Genomic DNA, 24,947 nt, shown 5'->3' on the forward strand with positions numbered 1-24,947 from the left:
ATTTTGATATTTCCAGTTGTAACAATGGCAATAGGACTTACTGCTTGGCTTTTGAGATGCAGGCTATGAGTTTTTAGAGGAGCTAACTACTGGAAAAAAATGGTTTATTACAAATATAACCTCTTAAGTCAGTAGAGAGGATGGCGTGGATAATGGATCAAACTTAATGACGATGTATTTTAGTGGGTCGGAGTTGGTCACAATGGTTCAGAGTTGTTTATAGTTGGTGGTGGGTCAGAGTGGGTCATGGCGGATGAATGGGTCACGTTGGGTGTTGAGTCATTGTGGGTCACGATGTGTAGTGGGTCAGTACTTTGTGGATCAAGGTTTCATTGACCCACACCATCTCTTGTCAACATTGCACTAAAGAGGAGAGTTTCCGAAGGTGCGCGTCGGCGATTTTCTCAAATTTAGCACATAGATAGTACCCCACCAGAAAGCAATAAATCTCGAAACGGTTCACAGTACCATCTCACAGAACTCGAGATAGAGGGATTTGTTTGATTGGCTAAATTAAGACCTCAATAATTTATCCTTCTACAAGCGAGATTTTCTTCATCGTTTCCGTGACGAAGTCAGAAGAATGTGCGGCAAGTAAACTTAAGGTTGAAGGTTCGCGCCCACCTTGGGACACTTGCTTTTTCCCCTAGTGTGTTTTACACTCACCTGAATATAAACAAATCAAGCATATGGGCGATTTAACATATTTTGGGGGAGAAATTTTGTGGTTCGTTGGCGTTTCGTTGAGTCTCTGCCGCTGGTGGTATAATTTTCAAAACCGAAGTGGGGCCACCACGGATCGTAGCTGCGGGATCACCAACTTTTGGCGAAATGTCGCCAGTTGCGCATCGGTGGTCCACTGACGCTTACGACATGGGGACTTGTATCTGAAAACTAAGAGAATAAAGAAGCATGGTATCCATGAAGCCCGTTGACACTAATAAAAGTCTGAAACGATAAAACAGATGTCAACACCGGAAAACATGTATTTTATAATTTCAAAGGTACCCCGTGTCGAGGAAAAAGATTTGCCCCAAGGTTCCCCGGTGGGTCTCAGGAGGGGTGCAACTCAAAATTTGAAAATGGTAAGGGGAATCAAGTAGTATGTCATTTAAAAGTATTACTAAAATAAAAAAAATGGTAAGAGTCCCGAGTCTTTATGCTAACTTGTGCAATATAGGGAGCGTTCAAGATGGTAATAAATCCTTCATTGAAAACTCCTTAACCACCTCTACAAATGTGAAACTGTGAAACTACCCAGAAGAGGTAAACACTTGTCTTACCATTGCAAAAGTATAATGCACCAAGATAAAACAAGAAGCGACCCATTATGAGTTTATTACATCACTAATATTAAATTCTACGTTCTACGATTGTGTCTTTAAGCTAAAGGACAGGGTGATTGCAGGTAAAGGACAGGGTGATACAGAATTGACCCACAACCAACTATGAACCACTCTGAACCATTGTGACCAACTCCGACCCACCAACGTAATCAACTCTGACCCATGATCCACGTCCTTCTCTCCATTGACTAAAGAGGTTACACTTGAAATAAAACAAGACTGTGAAATTTTCACTTATCGGAGTTTGAATTCCTACCGTCAATCGCTCAAGCACCGCTCTGTTACAATACCGGTGGATCTGACCTTTACGATATACAATGGTCGTTTCGTCCAAAGGATTTTCGTCCAGAGACATTTAGCCCAAACACATTTGGTCCAGGGACATTTGGTCCAAATGGCAATTTCTCCAAAGAACATTTTGTCCAAAAGACATTTGGTCCAAAGGACAAAGGACAACGAAACTTTGAGTAGGGACAATACGCAAAAAAGAAATAAATACGTCTTTTTTATTTTCTGCGAAAGAACGGTTTTAGGGGGCAAAAGCCCCCATCCAAAAGTTTGAAACTTGAGGCCCGAAAGGTCACAAGAAATGAACCAAAGGGAATGAAATTGTGCAGAGATGTTGTAGACATAAAATGAGGGAATACTGGTTTCATATTTTCCTGAAAAAAAGAAAAAGGTTTGGGTGGGACACAGACCCCTACAAAACTTTGATCGTGAAACATCAAAAGTGCGAATAACAGTATGTCAGAAGTGCTTAAAGGACATGAAGAATTGGAACGACATATTGTGTAGGGACAATACGCAAAAAATAAACGAATGCGAGTTTATTTTCTGAGGAAAAACGGTTTTAAGGGACAAAATCCCCCACCAAAAATTTTGAAATTTGAGGCCTAAAAAGCAAGACGAAGTGTACAGAATTGAATGAAACTGTGCACAGATATTGTAGACGTAAATTGAGGTAATTGGGTTTCGTATTTTCCTTTAAGAAAACAGTTGCGTATATCACGGACCTTTTAAACTGTTGATTACGAAATGTCAAAAGTGCAAATAATTATACGTCAGAGGTTCTTAAAGAGTATGGAGAATTGCAACGAAACCTCGTATAGGGACAATTCGCAAAACAATAAACGAAACGTGTTTTAATTTGTGCGGAAAACAGTGTTGGGGCCTAGGCCTTCTCCGAAAAAAAGTAAATATTACCGTAATAGCGCAGGAAGTAGTGGACCAAAGCAAATGAAATTGTGGGTAGACATTTTAGAGACCCTATGTAAAATACGGTCTTTCGTGTTTCTGAAGTATCCCTATCCGTTTTGCTTCAAATTTGGCACATCAACAGCAAACAGGAAATTAATCGACACGTGTTTTTGTTTATGCGGAGAAACATTGTAAGGGTTAAAGGTGCCTCCAGAAATGCTATAAAATACACTATACTGTTTGTGCTTGTTGTTGATCTGCCAAATTTGAAGAAACCAGATGGAGACACTTGTGAAACACGAAAGGCCTTATTTTACGTATCCAATATCTACATACAATTTCATTCACTTCGGTCCACTTCTTCTTGGTTTTCGGGCTTCAACTTTCAAAACGTTGGGTGGGAGTTTTTGCACTCTATAGCCCTTTTTTCGCAGAAAATAAAAAACCCGTGTTCATTTATTTTTTGCATATTGTCCATACACAAAGTTTCGTTGCAATTCTTCATGTAAATTTAGGCAATTCTGACATACTGTTACTAGCACTTTTGATATTTCATGAGCAAAGGTTTGGAGGGGTCCGCGCCCCACCCAACCATTCTTTCTAGAAAAACACGAAACCCGTATTCCCTCATTTTTCGTCTACAATATTTGTGCACGATTTCATTCATTTCGGTCCACTTCTTCTTGCCTTTCGAGCGACAACTTTCAAATTTTGGGTGGGGGCTTTTGCCCCCTAAAACCGTTTTTCCGCAGAAAATAAAAAAAAACACGTATTTACTTATTTTATGTGTAGTATCTGCCTGCCAAATTTTTATCAAAATTGGAGTGTTACACTTGGGAAGTGTTACTTGTGTAGCTTCTTATTTCTAAAGGAAATTTTGAAATAGAGATTTATTCCGCAATTTTCTTTTCGATAAAACAAATATATGTTGAGATATTCAGAAAAAACGTAAACGCCTGAAAACTAAATGGCCACCTTTCTTTGCTTTCATTAATAATTTTACAAAAATACAGTTTTAGCTTCGCAGAAATACAGTTGTAGCTTCGTTGGTTAAGGAATTCACCTCCCAAAATAATAAACAACCCTTTGAAGAGCATACTCCCTCTTCATTTGCGGACAACATTGCCTCCGCATGGTCATGTGAATCTTGTATTTGGTTTGAGACTTTGCAATGGATATCTTAAATGTACTGTGCTGTACCGAGAAAATTAATATGAAAGCAAAAGTATATACTATATTTACATAAGGAGTAACACTGAAATAAAAATACAAGACAAGTTAACAATTCTGGTTTGTCATACAACTCACTAATTATGTAGAAACGTCTGCCGAAGTTACACACTATCAATAGTCTACAAATAGAAACCAGACTTGTGGTTAACCTGAAAAGATACGTATATTCTACACGAAATGTTCCAACTTTCATCTTATATTTGTCAATCACTTTTCACAATGTTGCAGCCAAGAATGTGACTGTTTAAGAGTATTATCTTTGGACACTAAGAATATATTTCACACATGTGTATTTTTCTATTCTCAGTATTTCTTCAAAGATACTTGACACACAATTTTTCACTTTTCTAACACAAGAGTTTGAATACCTAATATTTAATTTACTCAAATTTAAACTCCATTAATTTTAGTTACCGGTACTTATTTTAGAACTATTTCATTCACAACATGAAAACTTTAGATGTCATGTTAGCAGTTATTACAGCAACATACTTCACACTACAACCTTTCTTTCACTCCTGTTGTTCGGCCATGTTGTTTTCAGGCGTTTACGTTTTTCTGAATATCTCAGCATTATTTGTTCTATCAAAATGAAAATTGCGGAATAAATCTCTATTTCAAATTTCCTTTAGAAATAAGAAGCTACTGAGTCATAATGTTATATGAATCACTTTTACTCTTCTAATAGAAACAAACCCTTGACCCCCAAGCGTTACCGGACCAAATGTTCTTTGGACGAAATGTGCTTTGAACTAAACATCCCTGGACGAAATGTCCTTTGGACCAATTGTCTTTTGGACGAATTGTCCATTGGACCAAATGTCTTTGGATTAAATGTCTTTGGACGAAATGATCTTTGGACGAAATATCTTTGGACTAAAAGGGTGGCCACCGGGTGGGCCAGTGTGAGTCACGATGAGTGGTGTTTCGCAGTAGGTCACGTCCTTTTGACCCACGATCCACTGATCCACTCACAAATCTTGACCCACTTCACCCACATACCAACCGACCCACTGACCCACTCCATCTTTGATTTTAACATGTCTTGTTTCATTTAAAAGACGAAACATACATCCACATATTTTTTTCATCGATTGCGAAGGTTGGCTTAATATCATAATTGAATCGGTGAGGAGAAAAAGGAGAATATTCCAAAAAATAGCGAAAACAAACTGAAATAGCCATTTTGTTCTCTATCTGTAAATACATAGAATGAACGTAAAAAGAAAATGATTTTGTCATTATCCATTGTTAGATATTGCTTTGAAATTTTCGCTGAGTGGAAGAAAGAGAACATTCCTGGAAGATTCTCCTTTTTCCACGCAACACCAGTAATTCCCTAATCGGCCACTAGATACTGCGCCAGTCACGGGTAGACTTTCACACCAGTCGTGGAATGTGTTATGAACATTGCAAAATAATATTCTATTGCCCTGAAGTATTCTGTAAACTTGTGTCTCAACAATGTCTTCGTCAAAGGACAATATGTATGAACCAAGGGCGCCCATCAGGGGGGGCAAGCGGGGCACCCTTGGTTCTGCATATAGCATAACATTTGACTATATGCAGAATCTTCCCCTATCGTTCATTTCTGTTCAGGAAATATTTTATTTACGACAACTTTGGTTTTATGTTTTTAATATCCACGATATGGGAAGACAGAAATCAGTATTCTTTACATATACTGAAGGAGAGGCGAAAAAGGGCCCTAATGAAGTATCTCCATTCATTTACAGTTTCATTAATAACATCCCAGATGAAGTTAAAGAACTGTATATATTTAGCGATGCTTATGGGGGCCAGAACCGGAACCACATCCTCAGCAGATTACTTTTGGGCCTAACCATGAATGATAGATTTAAAGTGGTTAGTCATTATTTTCAAATCCGGGGCCACAGCTTTCTGCCCTGTTATCCAAGGGCGCCCATGTTGTGGTTTCCAAGGGGGGCAAGTACGTTTCAAATATAGTTTCAAATTTTGCTGTAACTAATGTAAAAATTCTATTGGGTTTTCGATATTCGCAAGTATAAATTCTCTTGGTGGGGCGAACGCTCCACCTTGCCCCCCTAATGGGCGCCCTTGCTGTGATCGAAACTTCTCAGTTATTAACAGGGCAATAAAAAAAGGTGTGACCGCGTTTATACACGAAAACAATGTGAAGACATCATTAAAGCAGCCAAAAAGACTTTTCCACAGTTTAAGATAAGGAGTGTCAAAAATGATGATATCATTAGCTTATCATTAATGAGGATTGGTGGCCTTACTATTTTAAGAAGACTACAACAGATATTGAGAAAAAAGGTGAGAAGTTTTCTATTAGTCAATATAGACATCTTGTGTACAATAGTGAAACTAAAGGCTGTATAAAAAAATCTCCAAAGAAGCTCATAGACAGTGAAAAAGTTAAGCATTACGTGCCGGAGGAATATTAAGATTTCTATAACAATATCATACAGTTGCCAGTTTCTGAAGATGCTAGTAGTGACATTGATAATGAGTAGATACAAAGGTGTTTTGTTTAAACAAACTTTATTCTAAATGCATTTACTATACATTTTCTATTTTTGTATCGCATCTAAACTGATGTTATAAATACCTTTTCATTTTTTTTTTTTTTTTTTTTTTTTTTTTTTTTTTTTTTTTTTTTTATTATTATTATTAAAGAAAATGTCACTAATGTTGACTTGAAACTTTAAATTTAAATAAGTTTTGCACTAAATGTACCATGTATTAATGAGTTGACGGTTTTCAACCATGTGTTTAGAAATAACATTGGCTTTTCTGTATATTTTGTATCCTTTTTTGAGAACATTTATCTCTTGCGTGGAAAAAGGAGAATATTCCGCAAACAAATTTCCTGTGTAGCCAGAAATATAAAATATTTAAATGTTTTTTCTTTATGGCAAATAATAACCCTTAGCATATACTACAAGTTTATAATGCAACAGAATCATATCAGAGCAACAGATTTCTCAATAAATAGTTTTTTGTAGTTTCCCGAAAGTAAGATGTTGGGGAATGTTCTCCTTTTTCTACTCACCGATTCAATTGTAATGGTAATTTCTTCTTAAGGTGAGAAATTGATATGATTAAAAAGCCCATCTTGACGTGGGTACAAATTACCTTCCAAAGTTATTAGAAACGCTTTCTCACCCCGAAAACTATGAATTCGACAAATATGTAAGTAATTTTTGAGATTTTATTTTTAGCTCTCCCAGGCCATCATCCTGTGAAGATGGGGATGAATTTGGATGTAACCTCCATTGGGAGCATCACTGTCTATCTCAACGACTGAGAAAATTATGGATAAAACACTAATATCAGTCGTTTTACATTATTTTTACATGTCACACCTCCCAACTTTCATAACTTCATACTACTACAATATTTTCTTCTTAGATTGAAAGTAATATGTCCCCCAAGTTTGGTAAAGGTTGTCCCAGACATTCCTTATTAGATGTGCTGGGGGATCTTACTCTTACTGGAAGTTGAACTTAAACTTAAAGGTCATCAGAACTGCTCCCAATGAACTTGGCGACCACGAAAGATATGGGTTGTATACTAACATTGGTTATTTTCAATTATTTCTACATGTCACAAATTTCACAAACTCCTTCATTGTGTTAATGAGGGCTTAACTTACATGGCATCTGAAGTTCCAATTTTTACCTAAGAGACCCCCAAAATTATAGATTCGACACTAATGTAGGTCTTTTTTTATAATTTTGATGTCAGTCCCTTTCATTCCTCCTAGGACAGCAAACGGATACTGCCACTGCTAGGACTAAATTTGGTCTTAAGTGGCATTAAAATTTCTACCAATTAATTTAGCGAACAGTGCTGCATTTAGAAGCTCGGCGTCCCTACGCACTTTTGCTCTCGGCGCCCCCGATAACTACACATTTCTCCGTTCCTTGATCCCTAACTTACAAATAAAAATTAATTCGAATATGTTTAATCAGTGAATTTATTGCAGTTAAATACCACTCACTAGATGCTACAGCTACAATTACGTAACAAAAAATAAATGGGAAACATGTTCTGAATTATTTTCAGATTTCTTACGCTATCATTAAATATATTAGAATAGTAAAAGAGGACTGCTCATGAAATAGTATATTTGCTCTCGATTTTTTAAAACTTTTTCATACGAAAAAAATTAAAATTTTAAACTTTGCGCTCTTCAAATATGTTGCCCTCTAGGCACGAGCCTAGTTGGACTAATGGGAAATGCGTCATTGAAAACTTACGCTTCGACTCTAATATTGGTTGATTTCGACATTTTTTTGTCGCTACGTAACCACCCTGGGTGCTAATGGGACTTTAATTGGACTTGAATTGAAAGTAGAACTGTTTACCTAAGCGACCACGAAACTATGGATTCGATACTAATATCGATCCTTTTCTAGCATTTTTGATATATATCCCGACAGTACTCTTTTCCAGATTGTAAGAAATATGGTTAAAATTGCTCTAGACATATCAGAATTATGTCGAAACACACACATACATCCACTTTCATATATATAAATACAGAGTGAGCGAGCGAGAAAGTGAGAGAGAGCGACCAAAGGCATCACCACTTCCACATTCCAAAACCATATATCAGGTATTGAATTGAAAATCTATATAAAGACCTTCTGCTGTGGCATGCTTCATAAGGACAATTCCAGTCTGCTCACGTGACCTTTGGGGTTCATGAATTTCTTGCGAGCGTTCCGACTTTGGATTCTCTGTTTATACCCTCTTTTTATGCCTCGGATAATTTTTCAAGAATATCAATGACATGCTGTAATACGAATGTTCAGAAGTAACCCCTATATGACAAATAGCTGCAAATAAATACACCACATAATTTATTTATTGCGATGATATTATTTTCTTAATTTGTATTTAACATTCACATATATCATAGAATACCAACGTACTGTGAACACCTGTTATATTTTAAACATAATAATCACTATGTTCTGCAATGATTATATGTTATATATATATATATATATATATATATATATATATATATATATATATATATATAACTGACGTATTTTAATGTAATTATTTTATATCATTTTTCATGCATTACGGAAAATAGAATTTCATAAAAAGCATTGACTCAGATGGGAATCGAACTCTCGACCTTACGATTTGAAATCCAACGGCGTACCACTGAGCTAACAAAAGCGCTCCACTAATAATACTTCTAGCAATATATAACGGTATTTAAGATAATAATTACATTCATATCCACTGCAAACGCTGTTTTTGTTCTACTTTGACTTTTATTTTAGTACTCAGGAGAGAATAATGTTCTATGTCTTAACTTTCGCCATTCTTTTACATATGGAAAGATTCATTTACGTATCTAAATATTCCATTAAGTATGGAGAGCAAAATGACAAACATGCATGTGCTGGCATTAATACAGTTTCGAAATATTGTATCATTAAGTATTTCAATCAATGTTGCTTTTTTATATATAATTGGTAACAAGTCTTATTATATTTAAAAGAAGAAAAACACATCTGCAAGATTTTTCCCGATTGCAAAGGTTGGCTTCGAGGTTCGAACCTGGTTTACTTTTTCCCGAAGATACCCGAAGTTGGACTTAGAAAATTTTTGCCTCGAAACAGCAATAAAGAATGCGCTCAACCTTTTTGAGACAAGGTGTACATATGCTAGTGTGTGTGTGTGTGTGTGTGTGTGTGGCGGGGGTATATGAAGTATTAATTGGGATCGCGTAGTGGAACTTATCGATATTAGTACGTACATACGTGCGGCCGTTACTTCACACAACTTTGGACGAATGAGAATTTTTTTTAATTCTGCTTTTTGCAATAAATAAGTAGAGTGATTCCTCTCGAGGGAGTTCGTTAATGGAGGTGATTCGCCAACTGGAAGTGGTAGAACTGGATCATTTCCGATTGTAACGTTGATCGCCATAGAGCGGAAATGATAATAAATAGTAAGAAACAGTTTTCGGCAATCGATAAAGGGTATCAAGGATAACTTTCAGCTTCATCCTTAACATATTGGTAAAGCCGGAAGAGGTAGAAATTAACTTAACTATGACTTCTGGCTTCAAATTACTCTACATGGTGAGATAGGAAGAAGCTGTTTTAGGAATGAATATAGCGTTGTGGGAATAAATATTGTGCAAAACTCAACTACTTCCCATTTTAGTGTTGATTACAACAGATTAAAAGGATACTAAATAGCGAGAAGAGGTTTTCTGAAATCAATTAAGTGTCCCAAGAATATGTTCTATCTCGTCTCTAATCTTTCTACTAAAACTTGAAGTGGTAGAAATCAATCGCTTCCGGTTATAACTTTGAGCGTTATAGAATGGATAGCGAGAAGGCTTTTTTAGGTAATTCATTAAGTGCTCCAAGAGTATATTCCATCTCGGCAGTAATCCCTCTACTCAAATCGGAAGTGAAATAAATATACTAGAACTTCTGGTTCCAAAACCACTACAGAAAATATAACATGATCCTCTTTCAGATTTTATTATTATTAGGATTACGTAGTGGAACTTGTAATATCGTAATGTTAGCACGTACATACGTCCGTTACTTCGAACAATAACATTTGAAAGGATGCGAATTTTCTAATTTTTTCGCAATAAGTAGATAGTAAGATTTTCTCGAGAGAGTTCATTAATAGAGCTGATTCGACAAACAAAATGGTAGAAATGAGTTATTTCAGGTTTTAACGTTGATCAATATAAAACAAAAACGGTAATGGATAGCGAAAAGCAGTTCTCGATAATCGATTATACGTTTCAAGGGAATCTCTCATCTTATTCTCAACATTCTAGTAGAACTGGAAATGGTAGAAATGAGCTATTTCCGGTTTTAGCATTCATTACTATAGAGCAAAAACGATAATAGATAACGAGATGTTTTCGGCAATCAATTAAACTTTTCAAGGATAACCTTCTTCACATTTAACAAGCCAGTAAAACTGAAAATAACAGAATTGAGCCATTTCCGGTTTTCAACGTTGATCACTATACAGCAAAAACGGTAATAGATAGTAAGAAGCAGTTTTCAGGGATCAATATAGAGTTTCAAGGACAACCTTCATCTTCACCCTAACACTCAAGTAAAACCGGAAATGGTAAAAATGAACCACTTCCGGTTTTAACGATCACTATAGAGCAAAAACGATAAGTCTAATAGATAGTAAGAAGCAGTTTTCGGCAATCGATAAAGCGTTCCAGGAGTAACTTTCATCTTTGTGCTTAACATCCTAGTGAAAAGGAAGTGTAGAAATCACCTATAACTTCCGGTTTCAATTTAATTTACATAGAGCATAAACTATAACATATAGGGAGAAGCACTTTATGGAATCAATTTAACGTTATAAGAACAGGTAAGTTATTATCTATCTTAAACTCCAAACCGGAAGTAGCAAAACCCAACTACTTCCGGTTTTAGTGTTGATCGCAATAGATTAGAAAAGATAACAGATAAGGAGAAGCGGTTTTCTATGATCATTTAGTGTCCCAAGAATATGTTCTATCTTGACTCTAACCTTTATACTAAAAGCAGAAGTGATAGATATCAATAACTTCCTACCACAGTCGAGTCAAGACTTTAGTTAGGAATTAATATGTGTCCTATCCAAAAATTCATGTTTCAGAATACTGCGGTACTTCCGCAACAATTTATTCATAGAGGTAGTTGGTGAGTACTTCAAACTATATGCCCGTAGCCAAACTCCCTCCATAAAAAATGTCGTGTGAGTACCGCAGAATTCTGAAACATGTATTTTTGGATAACGCACATATTAGTTCCTCAGTGAAGTCTTGACCCGACTACGGTAGGTCACATAGTATTGGAGCTATGAACCTTTAAAGTTTTTGTCTTATCTTGGTGTCACGAATCACCTCCCAAACGTTGTTGTTGTTTTGAAACACCCTGTATATATATATATATATATATATATATATATATATATATATATATATATATATGGGTTGAAAATAAAATAGATTCCCTACATACACAATTTCCAGACACACATTCGTATATTTAAAAAAAAAAATAATAATAATATTTGACATCACACAACTCTCATAACCTAACAATACGATAGCTTTTACTTTTAACCGGTACAAAAATGAATCACGAAGAAGTTTTACGTCAGAACATTGAGTATTTAAACAAATTCAACTGGTATATTGATCATTTCTATTGATGCTTTTAGTGATTTTTTGCTTTTCGTCAGATCTATGAAAGCTGTACCTCTCCTCCTATATAGATGTTCCTCTCACATCCCTATGCGAAACCTAGGATGATGATTCATTTTTTTCTACCAAATTTCCGAAACTATTGTTACTGAATTCGGGATTGGATAACTGAATCTTCTTTAACGTTAATCGAAGAGTGCCAATCACTAAGAGATAACATCAGTTTCCCTTGCCTTTTCAATGTATATTTTAAGCAATATTCATAATATTTGGCTAAATTCAAGACATAGACGTAAAAGACAATCCCATTTAACAGTTGGAAGGCGACCTGTCGTGTACTTTCTCTTCACTCCTGAAAGAATTTTATTGTAAGAAATACAGCGCAATTTAGAATGATGTAAGCAATGAAAGTTACGTGGAAATAGCAACGTAACATGAAGGGTAAACACTCCGAGTTCTCCAATTTCCTTTTGCACTGGCAACATAATGGCAACTCGCCATTACCAAAGTTGCTCGCTGGAGGAGCTGGTACGGAAATAACTACATCAGCCACAGAGAAGGCTTATTATTTGTTCGAATAAGCTAAAACCTTATCGGTAACCGTTGATTGATCAGAGACATTTCCAGAAAAAATTCGGTCAACGTCTTAAGGGAGTGAAATAGTTTGAAGATATAAGGGTAAAATGCTCGGTGAGCAATGAGTGACGGAAACCATGCAACATTTCAACGAAGCCAAACGAAGTCAATGCATCGTGCCAGCAAAAAAATTAAAACCGCCGTAAACAACACTGTGGCGAGTTACACAAGCATCTGCAACACAAACTGTATAAATTTCAAATGGTTATAGCTAGAACCAAAGAACTACAGGAGATGGCTGACAAAATAGTTGGCACTGAGAAACTATATGGAATGGAAATCAACATCGAAAAGTCGAAAGTCACGAGAATATCCCGTGGAAACGCACCCTTATGGATCAGAGTAGAACAAAGAGAACTTAAAGAGGTCGATAGTTTCAAGTATCTAGGAAGTATTTTGACAATAGACGCTTACTGTCCCAAAGAGATCAAGTCAAGAACTGCCATAACCAAAGAAGCATTCAACAAGGAAAGATCCCTCTTAACTAGCAGGCTCAATACTGGACTTAGGAAGAAGTTGGTCAAGTGCTATATACAGTATAGAACATTGGGCTGTATGGTTCAGACTTGGGCATTACGAAAGTTTCAGAAAAAATATTTAGAGAGCTTCGAAATGTAGTGTTGGAGGAAGATGGAGAAGATAAAATGAAGAAACAGAGCAACAAACGAAGATGTTTTAAAATTGATAGGAGAGAAAAGGACATTTCTAGCCAACATCCTTTGTAGGAAGGCCAATTGGACTGGACACATCTTGCGAAGAGATTTTTTTTTCGTACCGTCATAGAGGGAAAGACGGAAGGAAAGCGAGGAATAGGAAGAAGAAGAACACAAGTGACGGATGATTTGAAAAATAGAAGAAAATATTGGGATTTAAAAGACGAAAAAATTGGAAGAAACATTTACAGACCTAAATCTAAAACTGAAAGAAAGAAACTCATTAGTCCCAGGAGCCGGCAAAAGGCAAAATACTTAATAATAAGAGGCTAAAAATTACACAGAAACTAAAACAGAGCTCTTTTTGCGTCGATTTGCGCGCAAGGATGGATTGATTGGTCGGCTGGTTGGAGTATACAATTCCTTTTCAGCACCGAGGCTATATGAGGCGTGAACCTCTAGTTTCCGAACCACCGTAACGCGTCCACATTTCAAGCCTCTCCCACCAGGAATCTAACTCTGGAGAATGGGCACGAAAGGTGCCCGTACTAACCACTAGACTATTGTTGAAAGCTATGAAGCAAGGATAGAGGTGATAGCCTTTCTGACACAAGGGGCCCGCGTCGAATATTTGTGAATATCTTATTGAATGTGAGTGTCCAGAAAAAATAAAATGGTAAGTTCACCTTCCATGTTACATTGGTTTTTCCGCAAAAATTAATTACAGCAGTTAGAAATAACGTGTTGTACCTGTAGAAAGTTCTGTTTCTACGGTTTCCTTATTCTCCAAGCGCTTTTTCAAAAAATCATCAACGTCGTCTATCCTTAGAAGTGTTGGCACCGGTGAAATATGAGATGCTGCTGAATTTTCACTACAAGAGTCTTTGGTCGATGCTTCTTCTTTTACCGATTTTTTCTTGACTACAGATGATGAGAAAGATCAACATGTGTGACTACACACGCACACAAAAATGCACTTTTTCATAATACTACTTAATTGATTCCATTCTTTCAGTAAATATTATAACATGAAAATAGAGCAGGGGTACGATAGCCAAATGCTTTATATTGTAACAAATGGGTTTGCAATTTGGGATCTGGAATGGATGGTATTCATTGGAGAAGGCAATTAATATATTGGAGACACAGATCATTGGTGAATACAGATGTGTCAGACTGTCCCCCTCAAAAAAAAAAAAAAAAAAAAAATCTTAAAATTACATTTTTAAATTCTTGTAATAAGGGTCCGTGTTTTGTTCAAAGAACGAAAAGTTCGTTACTGAAGTCTCTATGTCTGTCTGTCTCTCTCTCTCCGTGTGTGTGTGTGTGTGGTATCTGTTATTTGCGAATCTTTCAATTTTGAGTCCTCCATTCCATTCAAAAATTATCTGAGAAAGTGATGGAATTTTACGCGTCACTCTTACCGTTCCGGAGATATTGAACAAAAAAGTTCCGATTTCGGGAGATTTAAGGAGCCATATCTCGGGAACCGTAAGTCATAGAGAGATGACATTGGTGTTTATCAAACCTAAGAGAATAGTGAACATCTTGATACCAAACAGTAATCGGTGGCCACTGGCGAACTGGCCACCGTTCCCCAGATATTGGCCTGAAAAGTTCGGATTTAGTGAGATTTAAGGAGCCATATCTCGGGAACACTAAGTCATAGAGAGATGTTTTGCGAATGTTTCAATGTTAAGCCCTCCATTTTGAGTACTATAATGATTAACTTCATATTCTTTAAACAGCATTTTACATGCTGATTATAAAATTCACCTCCTAAATCTGTTTGTATGTTAAACACGGGCAACTTAATTTAAAAAAAAAAAATGATATTGCTTTTACAATTTGAGGATCTTTCTTTGTTTTTAACGGAACACAATATCCGTATCGTGAAAAAATACCAACAGAACATAATGTACATTTGTAATTATTATTATACTTCGCAATATTTTGCATATCTGCTAAATCCATTTGTAATGTTTGTTGTCTTCGTAAAATAACATATCGAAGAACGTTTTAACAGAAGTCTTAAACAATAAAATGTGGAGAAAATTTTGTACTCAATGAAATTATAAATGGATAGATATGTTACAAGAATTCTTTAATGAGTATACTAATAAAGTACATAGAACCAGATCCGTATTGTCCGCCCCTGTGCTCTAGATGATTTTCCGCCCCCGCATAAAATTTTCCGCCCCCTGAAAACGACCAATATTAGAATTGAATTCATAGTTTTTGGGGTCGCTCAGTTTAACGGTATATTAGAGTTATTAATAGTGATTGTTATAGGTAAGAGAAAAGCGATTTCGACGTCGAAAATAAGAAGGTAACTGCCGGGTTTTCATGACGTTCAAGTTCATCCTCACTCCTTAGGGTGGGGGTGGGAAGGGTGACTTTTTAAAAATAATCAGATATGCTAACTAATTAGTAACTACTGTAATTAGAGCGAATTAAACAAATTAAAATATTTTCTCGCTCATACGCGAGACTCTGCGAGTTGCTAGTTTTAAATATTACTTATTGTGAATCTTGAAACGAATTCCAAAATTTTGCCGCCCTGTGCTCGAGCACAGAACAGCACTTCCCTAAATACGGGCATGTATAGAACAATACGTATAAAGCTTATAAAAGTTAATAAGAAAAATTAATTCTTTTCAAGTTCGTTCTGGCAATGCTCTTGGAGCATACTCAACTGTTTTTTTTTTTTTTTCCTAACATGTTTCTCTCCCTTTCCCATTTCCCCGAATTATTTTCAATATACAACGTTGATCAAGAAAGGTCATTGACAACGAAAGAGAAAAAAAGAAAAAGAAAACTACACGAAATAGTTAAAATACGGTTCGTTGCGTATGGAGTATTCTGTATAAACACATGATCTAGCACACTCCCCTACCATAGCTAGTGAAGCTAGTAAGGAACAGGTAAGAGATAGAAGGCCAGCTCCTTTCAATTGTACTTCGAAATAATTTATTGAAAATTACAAACTACTCATACAGAAGGTTGTACATGAATTAACTAACTATTTATGATCATTTGCAATTGTTTAATCTGCACAGAGAACTTTCAGGTGGAAGATTTTGAATTCCCTAAAAGACATTCCTTAAATTCTAACAACAATGATCATAATACACTTATTTAAATTGTTTTATATAATTTTCATTAACTGATTAGTTATATCATGCTTATTAGTGAAAGTAACTGAGTTTTATCTAAATGTATTTTTTAAAGTACTAAGTCTTTGGTTTAAATGTGTTTCAACTGTTTCAGCTTCTTCTTCTATGATCTTTTCCAACAAGTAAGCCACTCACATAAAGATCTAATCACTTAATAAAAACATTTTTCTACTTTCGGTGTAAAGGTTCTAAAAACTGAAAAACTTATCTCTTCATATCTAATTCATTTTTGAAGAGAAATTTTTGCAGAGATATTCTGATTAAAGTACTGGAGATTTAACAAATCTTTATACGGTGTGAAGTTTACTCAGGCACAACTTCTTGATTATATGAAGATAAATATACACCTAACACAACACAAAACATTGAAGAAGGAAGGAATAATAATAATAATAATAATAATAATAATAATAATAATAATAATAATAATAATAATAAAACACCTAAGTATTAATAAGAAAAATTGACAATACTGACTGAAGTTTATCCACTAAAATGTAAAATGACGTAGTGTAGAGTTATATGCAGTTTTAGAATTAAATAAATCTACGGATATATGTGACATTTCGTTGGATAATTTAGGAAGTCTGTACAACAGACAACGGTGAACAATATGGAAAAGATGCGTGTTATGTGTTTATCTGAATGGAACTCGGAAATACAATTCCGAGAACAACGTTTCAGATCTGAATTGGTAATGTGTGAGTTTGTAGAAATATTTTTTAGATCAGTGACTTTATGACGAGTGTCAGGTAGTTGAATATTTAGCGTTTGTAACCGTTCGTGTTTTTGTCATCGCACGTGCGCGAGGTACTCTAAAACGTATAACTGGACGGAAGAAGTTTAGAACTGAATTTAGCCGGGATAGGTTTGTAGGAGCTTCCATTGTGCAGATAAGTGAACAATATTCCATTTTAAGAGAAATTATTGCCTTGTAGAACGTTACTAAGGAAGAGAGGTTCCGTATTTTTGTTAATCTGTACAGATGTCCTAGAATGCGCTTCGACTGCTTAGTGATAGTGTTTATATGTTCAGTGAAAGTTAAGTCAAAAGTAAACTCCAAGATCCTTACGGATGTTATTGTAATAAACTATTTTAATACATTGGGACGCAAGGTCGTTTCCTATTCACGTAAACCAGTTCTGTGCAGACCAAATTTACGATTAGACTGTTTTTCTAATCAGTCATTATTTTTAGTTAAATATTTATTCATGTACTTATTTATTTATTCATTCATTGTGTCGGTCAGTCAGTTAGTTATTTAAAGTTATTTATTTATTTATATGTCAAGCTGCAGACTGAAGGCGATTCAAAGAATTACTAGATCTTGATTTAAAAAAAAAAAAAAAAAAAAAAAACCTGAAAACTGAAAACTTCTCATCTGACCTCCTGAACATTTCTGTTATGAATGTGAAAAAGTGACTAATATATTGAAAATGGACGCGCAATAAGTGGCTGAAACAGTTCATGAAAACTCTTACAGACGCAATTAAACCAAGTACGTACTATACTTATAACTTTTAAAATGGTTATATGATACTTCAATTCTTAAGCTGTATTTTTAATAAAAAATACTACAAATATAACAAGACATACCTTTGGTGTCTTCAGCCTCCTTTTGTGGCAATGAGATCTTCGGGGAGTCTGAAGATTCTTTATTACTATCTTTTGTGCCGTCTGTACTAGTTTTGACAACAGAACCATCGGAACCGACCTCTTCTACACTAGAATCTTGTTCCTGTGGACTTGGAATAGGACCTTCATCCAACCATGAAGATTCATGATAAGAACTAGAAATACAATGAACATATATAAATTTAAAATATTAACAAGGATACTAGCACAGACATTTTGTAAAATCATCCTTCTAAATCAGACGAAGCTGTGACACATTCGATAAGGTGATTAAGAGTGTTCTCACGTCTGGCGCGAAAAGTCCAAGTTCAATCTCAATACAAATACGTTTGTGATGGGCAATCTCGTATTCCTTGGTTGTTTTAAGGAATTTGATTAACCAAAATACCTTTATATGTTACCCTGTATGTCTGTGTGTCCGTCCGTCCTGGAGACAAACAATATCAAGAATAATATGATGAATCACCGTCAATTTTGGTCAGGAGGCAGAAGGTCAAAAGTTACGAATTGAGTTTGTTAATGGAGGAGATCCATCCAGCGGAAGTGGTAGAAATGAGCTATTTCCGGTTTTAATATTGATCATTATACGAGGCTAGTCCTAAAAGTATCCGACCTAATAAAGAAAAAAAAAAAAAAAAAAAAAAAGAGTACGTCCAGGCTTAGCCCCAATTTCGTCTCCCCATAAATTTGCCCGAACGTGATTGCAATCGATAGATCCCGATGCGTAAAACACGACTGTGAAGGAACCAGAGTGGTCAGATGCACCGTTCCTGAGATACCGCGTTCCAAAAGTGTGGGATGCCACGAGATGGCACCAGCATCGAGGTTGAGATCCACGTGGCACTTCAGTTTATGAAACTCATTCACAAACATCCTCATCATCGGAAGCATTTTCAATGCGAAGAGAAACGTTGGACTATCGATGACCGGACACAACAAACTCATAGTTATGGCCGCAAGAGAAGGATCAAATAATGGTGGCCATGTATGAATAACATCCTACTCTACGTGCTTCAGACTCGCAACAACGAGCTTGATCAACGAGTTTAATACGATACGGAATTATATCTATGACCACTATAACGTGATAGATTCCCACTTTATACAAATAACTTCGAGGCGTTAAGAGACTATCTCGCAGCTGCGCCTCGATACTGGCGCCATCTCGTGGCATTCCACACTTTGGAATGCGATAACACAGAAACGGTGCATCTGACCACTCTGGTTCCTTCAGAGTCGTGTTTTATGCATCGACGCTCTCGCTTGCACTTAAGTTCGAGCAAATTCATGGGGAGATAAAATTGGGGCTAAAGGCTAATGCTTTGATGGCCGCACTCTTTGGAAAAAATTATATTTCTGTGGCTTGGGTCTAAATGGGCCAATGTCACTTTTTGGCAAAAATTAGATATTCTTCAATTTTAACGCCTTCAAACGGATGTTCCCTTGTGCAAGAAGAGCAAATAACACGAAATAGTTTGGAATATATCTCATTCATATTAACATTTGCCTTTCTTGCACAAGAAAATATCCATTTATAGGCGTTAAAATTGAAAAACATTTCGTTTTTGCCAAAAAGTGACATTGGCACTTTTAGATCCAAGCCACAGATTTATTTCTCAACATAGTCTCCTTTTAGCTCCATATACTTTTCCCAGCAATATTCAATAGCTGCGATATCCTGTTTATAATGTGAACCGTCGAGCTCTTCAAAACAGGCAATTAATCGCAGACTCCACTTTTCCGTTGTTGCCCAGTCTTTGAAAACCGATTTTTTTTTTTTTTTTTTTTTTTTTCAAGTTTGGAAAGAGACAGTAATCTGAGGGGCTATAACTGGCCAATAGGGTGCCTAAGGAAGCAATTCGAATGTTAAATTATTGATTTGGGCCATTGCGATAACGGATGTGTGAACTGGTGGTACATCTCTGTGGGAAATATCACTCTTACTCATACATTTATCTGTCAGGTGTTATGATTGCGTACTGTAGTAAAACTGAGAGTTAAATCAGACATACATTTTTTGTTACTAGAAGGGTTATCCATGTTAGATTGGTTTAAATGGAGTAGCTAGAGAAGTAATGCTTGGAAAGAGACAGTAATTATTCCTGTAGACATAATGATGACTACTTTCACTTTCGTCATGAAGGAACACTTTCTTTTACGCCAAATGTGGTACTTTTTTCTTAATTCATCACTCAAATGTTGCAATAAATTTGTATAATACTCGCTGTTGACTATTTTTCCTTTTCGAAGATAATCAATGAAAATTATCCCACGTGCATTAAAAAAAAAAAAAAAAAAAAAAAAAAACTGGCGCCATGACCTTGCCAGCAGATGGAACTGTCTTTGCCTTCTTTGGAGCCGATTCTTCCTTTCAGTCCCCTTTCACTGTTTTGATTATTCCTTCGTCTCAGGTGTGAAGTAATAGACCGATGCTTCATCAGTGGTTATGAATCGACGCAAAAACTTGGCTTTATTTTTTCCCTCCGAATGGAAGTTATTTCAGTTCCGGAATATTTTACCATGCAAGAGACCACTGAAAGTACTTTTACTGTACATATTCAGTACGTAGTGAAAAAGCGTAGTAGTTTCCCGTTGATTTCCCAGTATTCCAGCCGTTAAGTTATTCTAACAACACCTGGGGAATTAACGTCGAAAAGAAATGAAATGAAATTTTTTAACTTTTACGTCCCACGCTTATGCCGGCTAGGCTACAGGAAACGTTGATGATGAGAAATGAATGAAATGATGGAATGAAGGAAGTGGAAGGAGACGGGAGTACCTTGAGCAAATCCACGCACAGGATGTTTGTCCACCACAAAGTTCACTTGGCAAGAGCTGGGATCGAAGCAAGGACCCTATGCACCAGGAGAATGCTGTACCCCTGAGCAGGAATTAACGTCGAGTTGCTGTACTAATCATTATGTCTACTGGAATAATTGCTGTCTCTTTCCAAGCATTACTTCTCTAGCTACTCCATTTAAACCAATCTAACATGGGTAACCATTCTAGTAACAAAAAATGTATGTCTGATTTAACTCTCAGTTTTACTACAGTACGCAATCATTAACACCTGACAGATACAAGTATGAGTAAGAGTGATATTTCCCAAAGAGATGTACAAAAAGAGAAAATTAGGAAGAAAAAGTTTTAATATTACTCGTATAACGCCACAGTTCGACTGTTTACTTATTTAAAGATTTATCGTAGTATAACTCATACATAAAATATGATTGCTACTTACTACAATGAGTGATCAATGATTACACACTATTTAAAAAAAAATATTTACATTCACTACGATTATTCACATACTTCAAAATTATTATTAATTTCTTCATAGCAATTCAATATATTTCTATATTATATGACGTCTTGCTGCATTATATGTTGACATTTATTTATTTAAAAAAAAAAAAAATCTTTGGTAAGGAAAACTTACCATAGCAAAGGATTCCAGTCCTAACGACGAGTAAACAAAATTTACGTCCAACTGCAAATCAAGATTACTCACGACATTTTTATAACATTTCTTCTTTTTCTAATTTATAGCTACTGCCAGATAATATAACAAATTTTGTCCTCGATATGAAACAAGATATAAGACGTAAATACATGTACTCGGACTCACTTATTGTCGTCATTAAACAACAACAGACTTAAGAGCCTACCTTACTAAAAATAATACAAAATTTACCATTTTAATTTTGCTTGTTTATTCATAAGTGAAAGGAGGTAATAAAATACAACTTACAACAATCATAGATAATGTTATTGTACAACAGCAAATATGAACCTGAAGAATGTTCAGTGTTGCGATCCATAGAAATTACAATGTTGCCAGAATAACAATTCCCCTAAAATCTAAGTTAAAGCAGCGACTAGAATAATGAACTCAACTGCATTTGATTACGTATCATGTTGTTTTGGTTTGCTGTGAACTACTTTTAAGATTTTCGAGACATCTCTAACCGTTTTCTTTTCTCTTTGAAAGTAAGTCTTGAAACCGGAAATAGTATTAAATTTCAACCACTTCCAGCTTTGGTACATTTTTGTGGATGGTGGGTGGTGTGTTCTCTTGAGACGATACACTGAATCGATAGCAGTAAACAGTTTCTCTCATTTATCATTTTTGTTCTATGGCGATAAATTTTGAGACTGGACAGGTTGATTCCTACGACTTCCAGTTTGAATAGAACCTATTTTTTTGGGACGATAAATCGACTGAGAGAAACAGCTTCTCGAAATCCATTTTTCCGTTTTTACTCTTTAAGAGTCTTCATCCCGGCGAAATTAAAATACCGCTAATTTTACAGTAATTATGTGATATCTTCAAATAGATAAAAGATAATCGAAATGTGGAACAAGAGCGCCCTAGACAATAATATTTTACATAAGAAACCGTTATCACGACTCACTTATCTGCTTTCGATTTCGAGCTATTTTGAAAATCGGCATTTAATTTCGCGTTTCTAAACAGCTGAAAACGGAAAGTCACCAGGTGACTTGTGATAACGGTACCTCACGCAAAATAATATTGTCTAGGGCGCTCTTGTTCCATATTTCAATTATCTTTTATCTATTTGAAGATATCACATAATTACTGTAAAATTAGCGGTATTTTAATTTCGCCGGGATGAAGACTCTTAAGAAAAATCAGTATTGAAAAATGGAAGTACTAGTAAATTTCAACCGCTTCGGTTTTCGTAGACTACTGTAGGTGAACACTGTAGTCTACTGGTTAAAGCGCTGGATTCATGTCCGCGTGGTCCCGGGTTCGATTTCCGGTCCCACCCAGCGTCCTGAGGCAAAACTGAGTCGTCACGTGAAAACAAGACGTGACAGCCACTAGATCTAGAAAGCTCCTAATGCGCCTGTTAGGAACAAGGTGTCACAGCGCGCTCGCCTGAACGTAGTTCAACTGGCCGCTAGCAGATGGCGCTGGAGTAGGCGTTATGCCAAGTGGTTTTGTTTTCTGAAGGTAAATTATATATTCTCTTCAGACGCTGAATAATCGACTGAAAAAAAAAAAAAAAATCTGTTACTGTTCTAAACGGTAAACGTTGAAACCGGATATGGTTCATTTCTACCACATCCGGTTTGAATAGAGGAGATGGAACCTATTCTTGGGATGCTGAATGGATTGCAAAACACCTCATCTCGATATATCTTACCGTTTTAGCTCTGATAACTGTCGACAGGCGGACCTTGCCGTTCTATAAGACTTTTGACACTTATGCATAGCATACTTTGGAAGTATAATAATAATAATACAGTGAAACCTCTCTAAAGCGGACAGCCGTGGGGAATAAAAAAATTGTCCGCTACAGAGAGGTGTCCGCCTTAGGGAGGTTTCAATATTTTCTTAAGTAAATGAGTAAATAAGGTAATATGCAATTCGAAACAAATATTTTTTGGATGAACCATATATTTACGAATGTTGCCAAAATGTTACTGTACCCGCATTATCCTCCGCCATCCAATACTCTATGTTCGAGGGATAACATGGAAATAAGATGTTATAGTTCTCTGCACTTTACACTTATCACTTTACTGCGTTTTAGTATGTCGCTTTAATTTGTGGTTAATTACAGACCAGTAGTGTCTTTTTTTGGGGACAATATGCGTGCCCGCGGGCAAAAAATACCAAACTTTGCTTGGTTAGAGATTCCATTGGGACAGTAGAATAACATGTCATTCCAAACGGCGGACAATTATCAATCACTTTTGTGTCTAAAACAGCTTGGGTGGGAGTGGGATGCAAGCAAAAATCATGAGAGTGTTGTTAAACATAGGCGCTTCGTCTGGCTTGCAAGCAGACAGTTGAGAAGGCAAAGTGCTGTCATAATGCTCCCTTGGTGACACATGTATGAATTACTAAAAATGTATTTTTACTGAACTTTTCAACTTGTTTCTAGAGAAAGTGTCCGTAATACGGAGGTAAATAATACCTATAAAAGACAGAAAAGACTGTCCGTGTCCGTACTAGAGAGTGTCCGCTTTAGAGAGGTTTGCCAATATGTTTTTTTCCTATTACAGTGTTTGGGGATTACAAAATATGTCCGTTACGGGAGGTGTCCGCTTTACAGAGGTGTCCGTTAGTAGAGGTTTCACTGTAATAATAATAATAATAATAATAATAATAATAATAATAATAATAATAATAATAATAATAATAATAATAATAATAATAATAATAATAATAATAAAGAAGAAGAAGAAGATACGAACCTTTGACTTTCAATATTTAAAAATGGATCTTCATCCGCTTTCTCCTCACTTGAGTTTTCTTCTTTGATACTAATTCCAAACTCAGCGAATCTATTGTAATTTATATCGTTCACCGTTTTGGTCCCCATTTTCTCTGATATGGCTTCCTGCGGTGGCTGGTTCTTACTCTGTGTTGTCATTTGGCACGTTTGTGATGCTTCTTGAGAAAAAGCACTGAAAAGATACAAAATCATCCAATCAATTTTCGAACTATATATAAAACTACATGAACTGATATAAAATAACGGGCACTTCCGGTTCATGTTAAATAAAGCTTAAAGCTTTTTGGGTCTAACCCACAGAATAATTGCCAAAAGTGAATGTGTTTAATTTTCAGGGGGTCTAAAATGGGGATGAAGAAACGCCCCATGTTATTTAAATGACTTTTTTTTTTAACTATAATCTGATATTTTAGGTACTTGCAACTGAAAAAAAAAAAACCTTTAAATTCTGTATGCTTGTGCGCTTTCGTTAACATTACCTAAGCGAAGCACTAAAAATAAAACTTTTCAAATTTAGAGTGGTTTTATGGGGAACTGAAAAATCGTTCCCATGTTATTTATAAAGGACACCTTTTACACCCCAAAATTAATGGGCACTTCGT

The 24,947-nt window shown here is 35.8% G+C and overlaps 1 protein-coding gene across 2 annotated transcripts in view; it reads right to left on the reverse strand.

Moving 5' to 3' along the window:
* LOC145690725 (uncharacterized) overlaps positions 1 to 24,947 on the reverse strand; it is a 123,019-nt gene that overhangs the window by 72,298 nt on the left and 25,774 nt on the right. The window contains exons 3-5 of one of the 2 annotated variants that reach the window (XM_081765901.1): positions 24,305 to 24,517; positions 18,038 to 18,231; positions 14,016 to 14,186 (exon numbers count right to left, since the gene is read on the reverse strand). In XM_081765901.1, the coding sequence (XP_081622027.1) occupies positions 14,016 to 14,186; positions 18,038 to 18,231; positions 24,305 to 24,517 (578 nt within the window). The remainder of the gene's footprint in view (positions 1 to 14,015; positions 14,187 to 18,037; positions 18,232 to 24,304; positions 24,518 to 24,947) is intronic. The other variant, XM_081765902.1, reaches the window with a different exon arrangement.

This window comes from Thermobia domestica, chromosome 7 (genome assembly GCF_964235325.1).
Source record: "Thermobia domestica chromosome 7, izTheDome1.hap1.1, whole genome shotgun sequence".
In the NCBI taxonomy this organism is placed as follows: Eukaryota; Metazoa; Arthropoda; class Insecta; order Zygentoma; family Lepismatidae; genus Thermobia; species Thermobia domestica.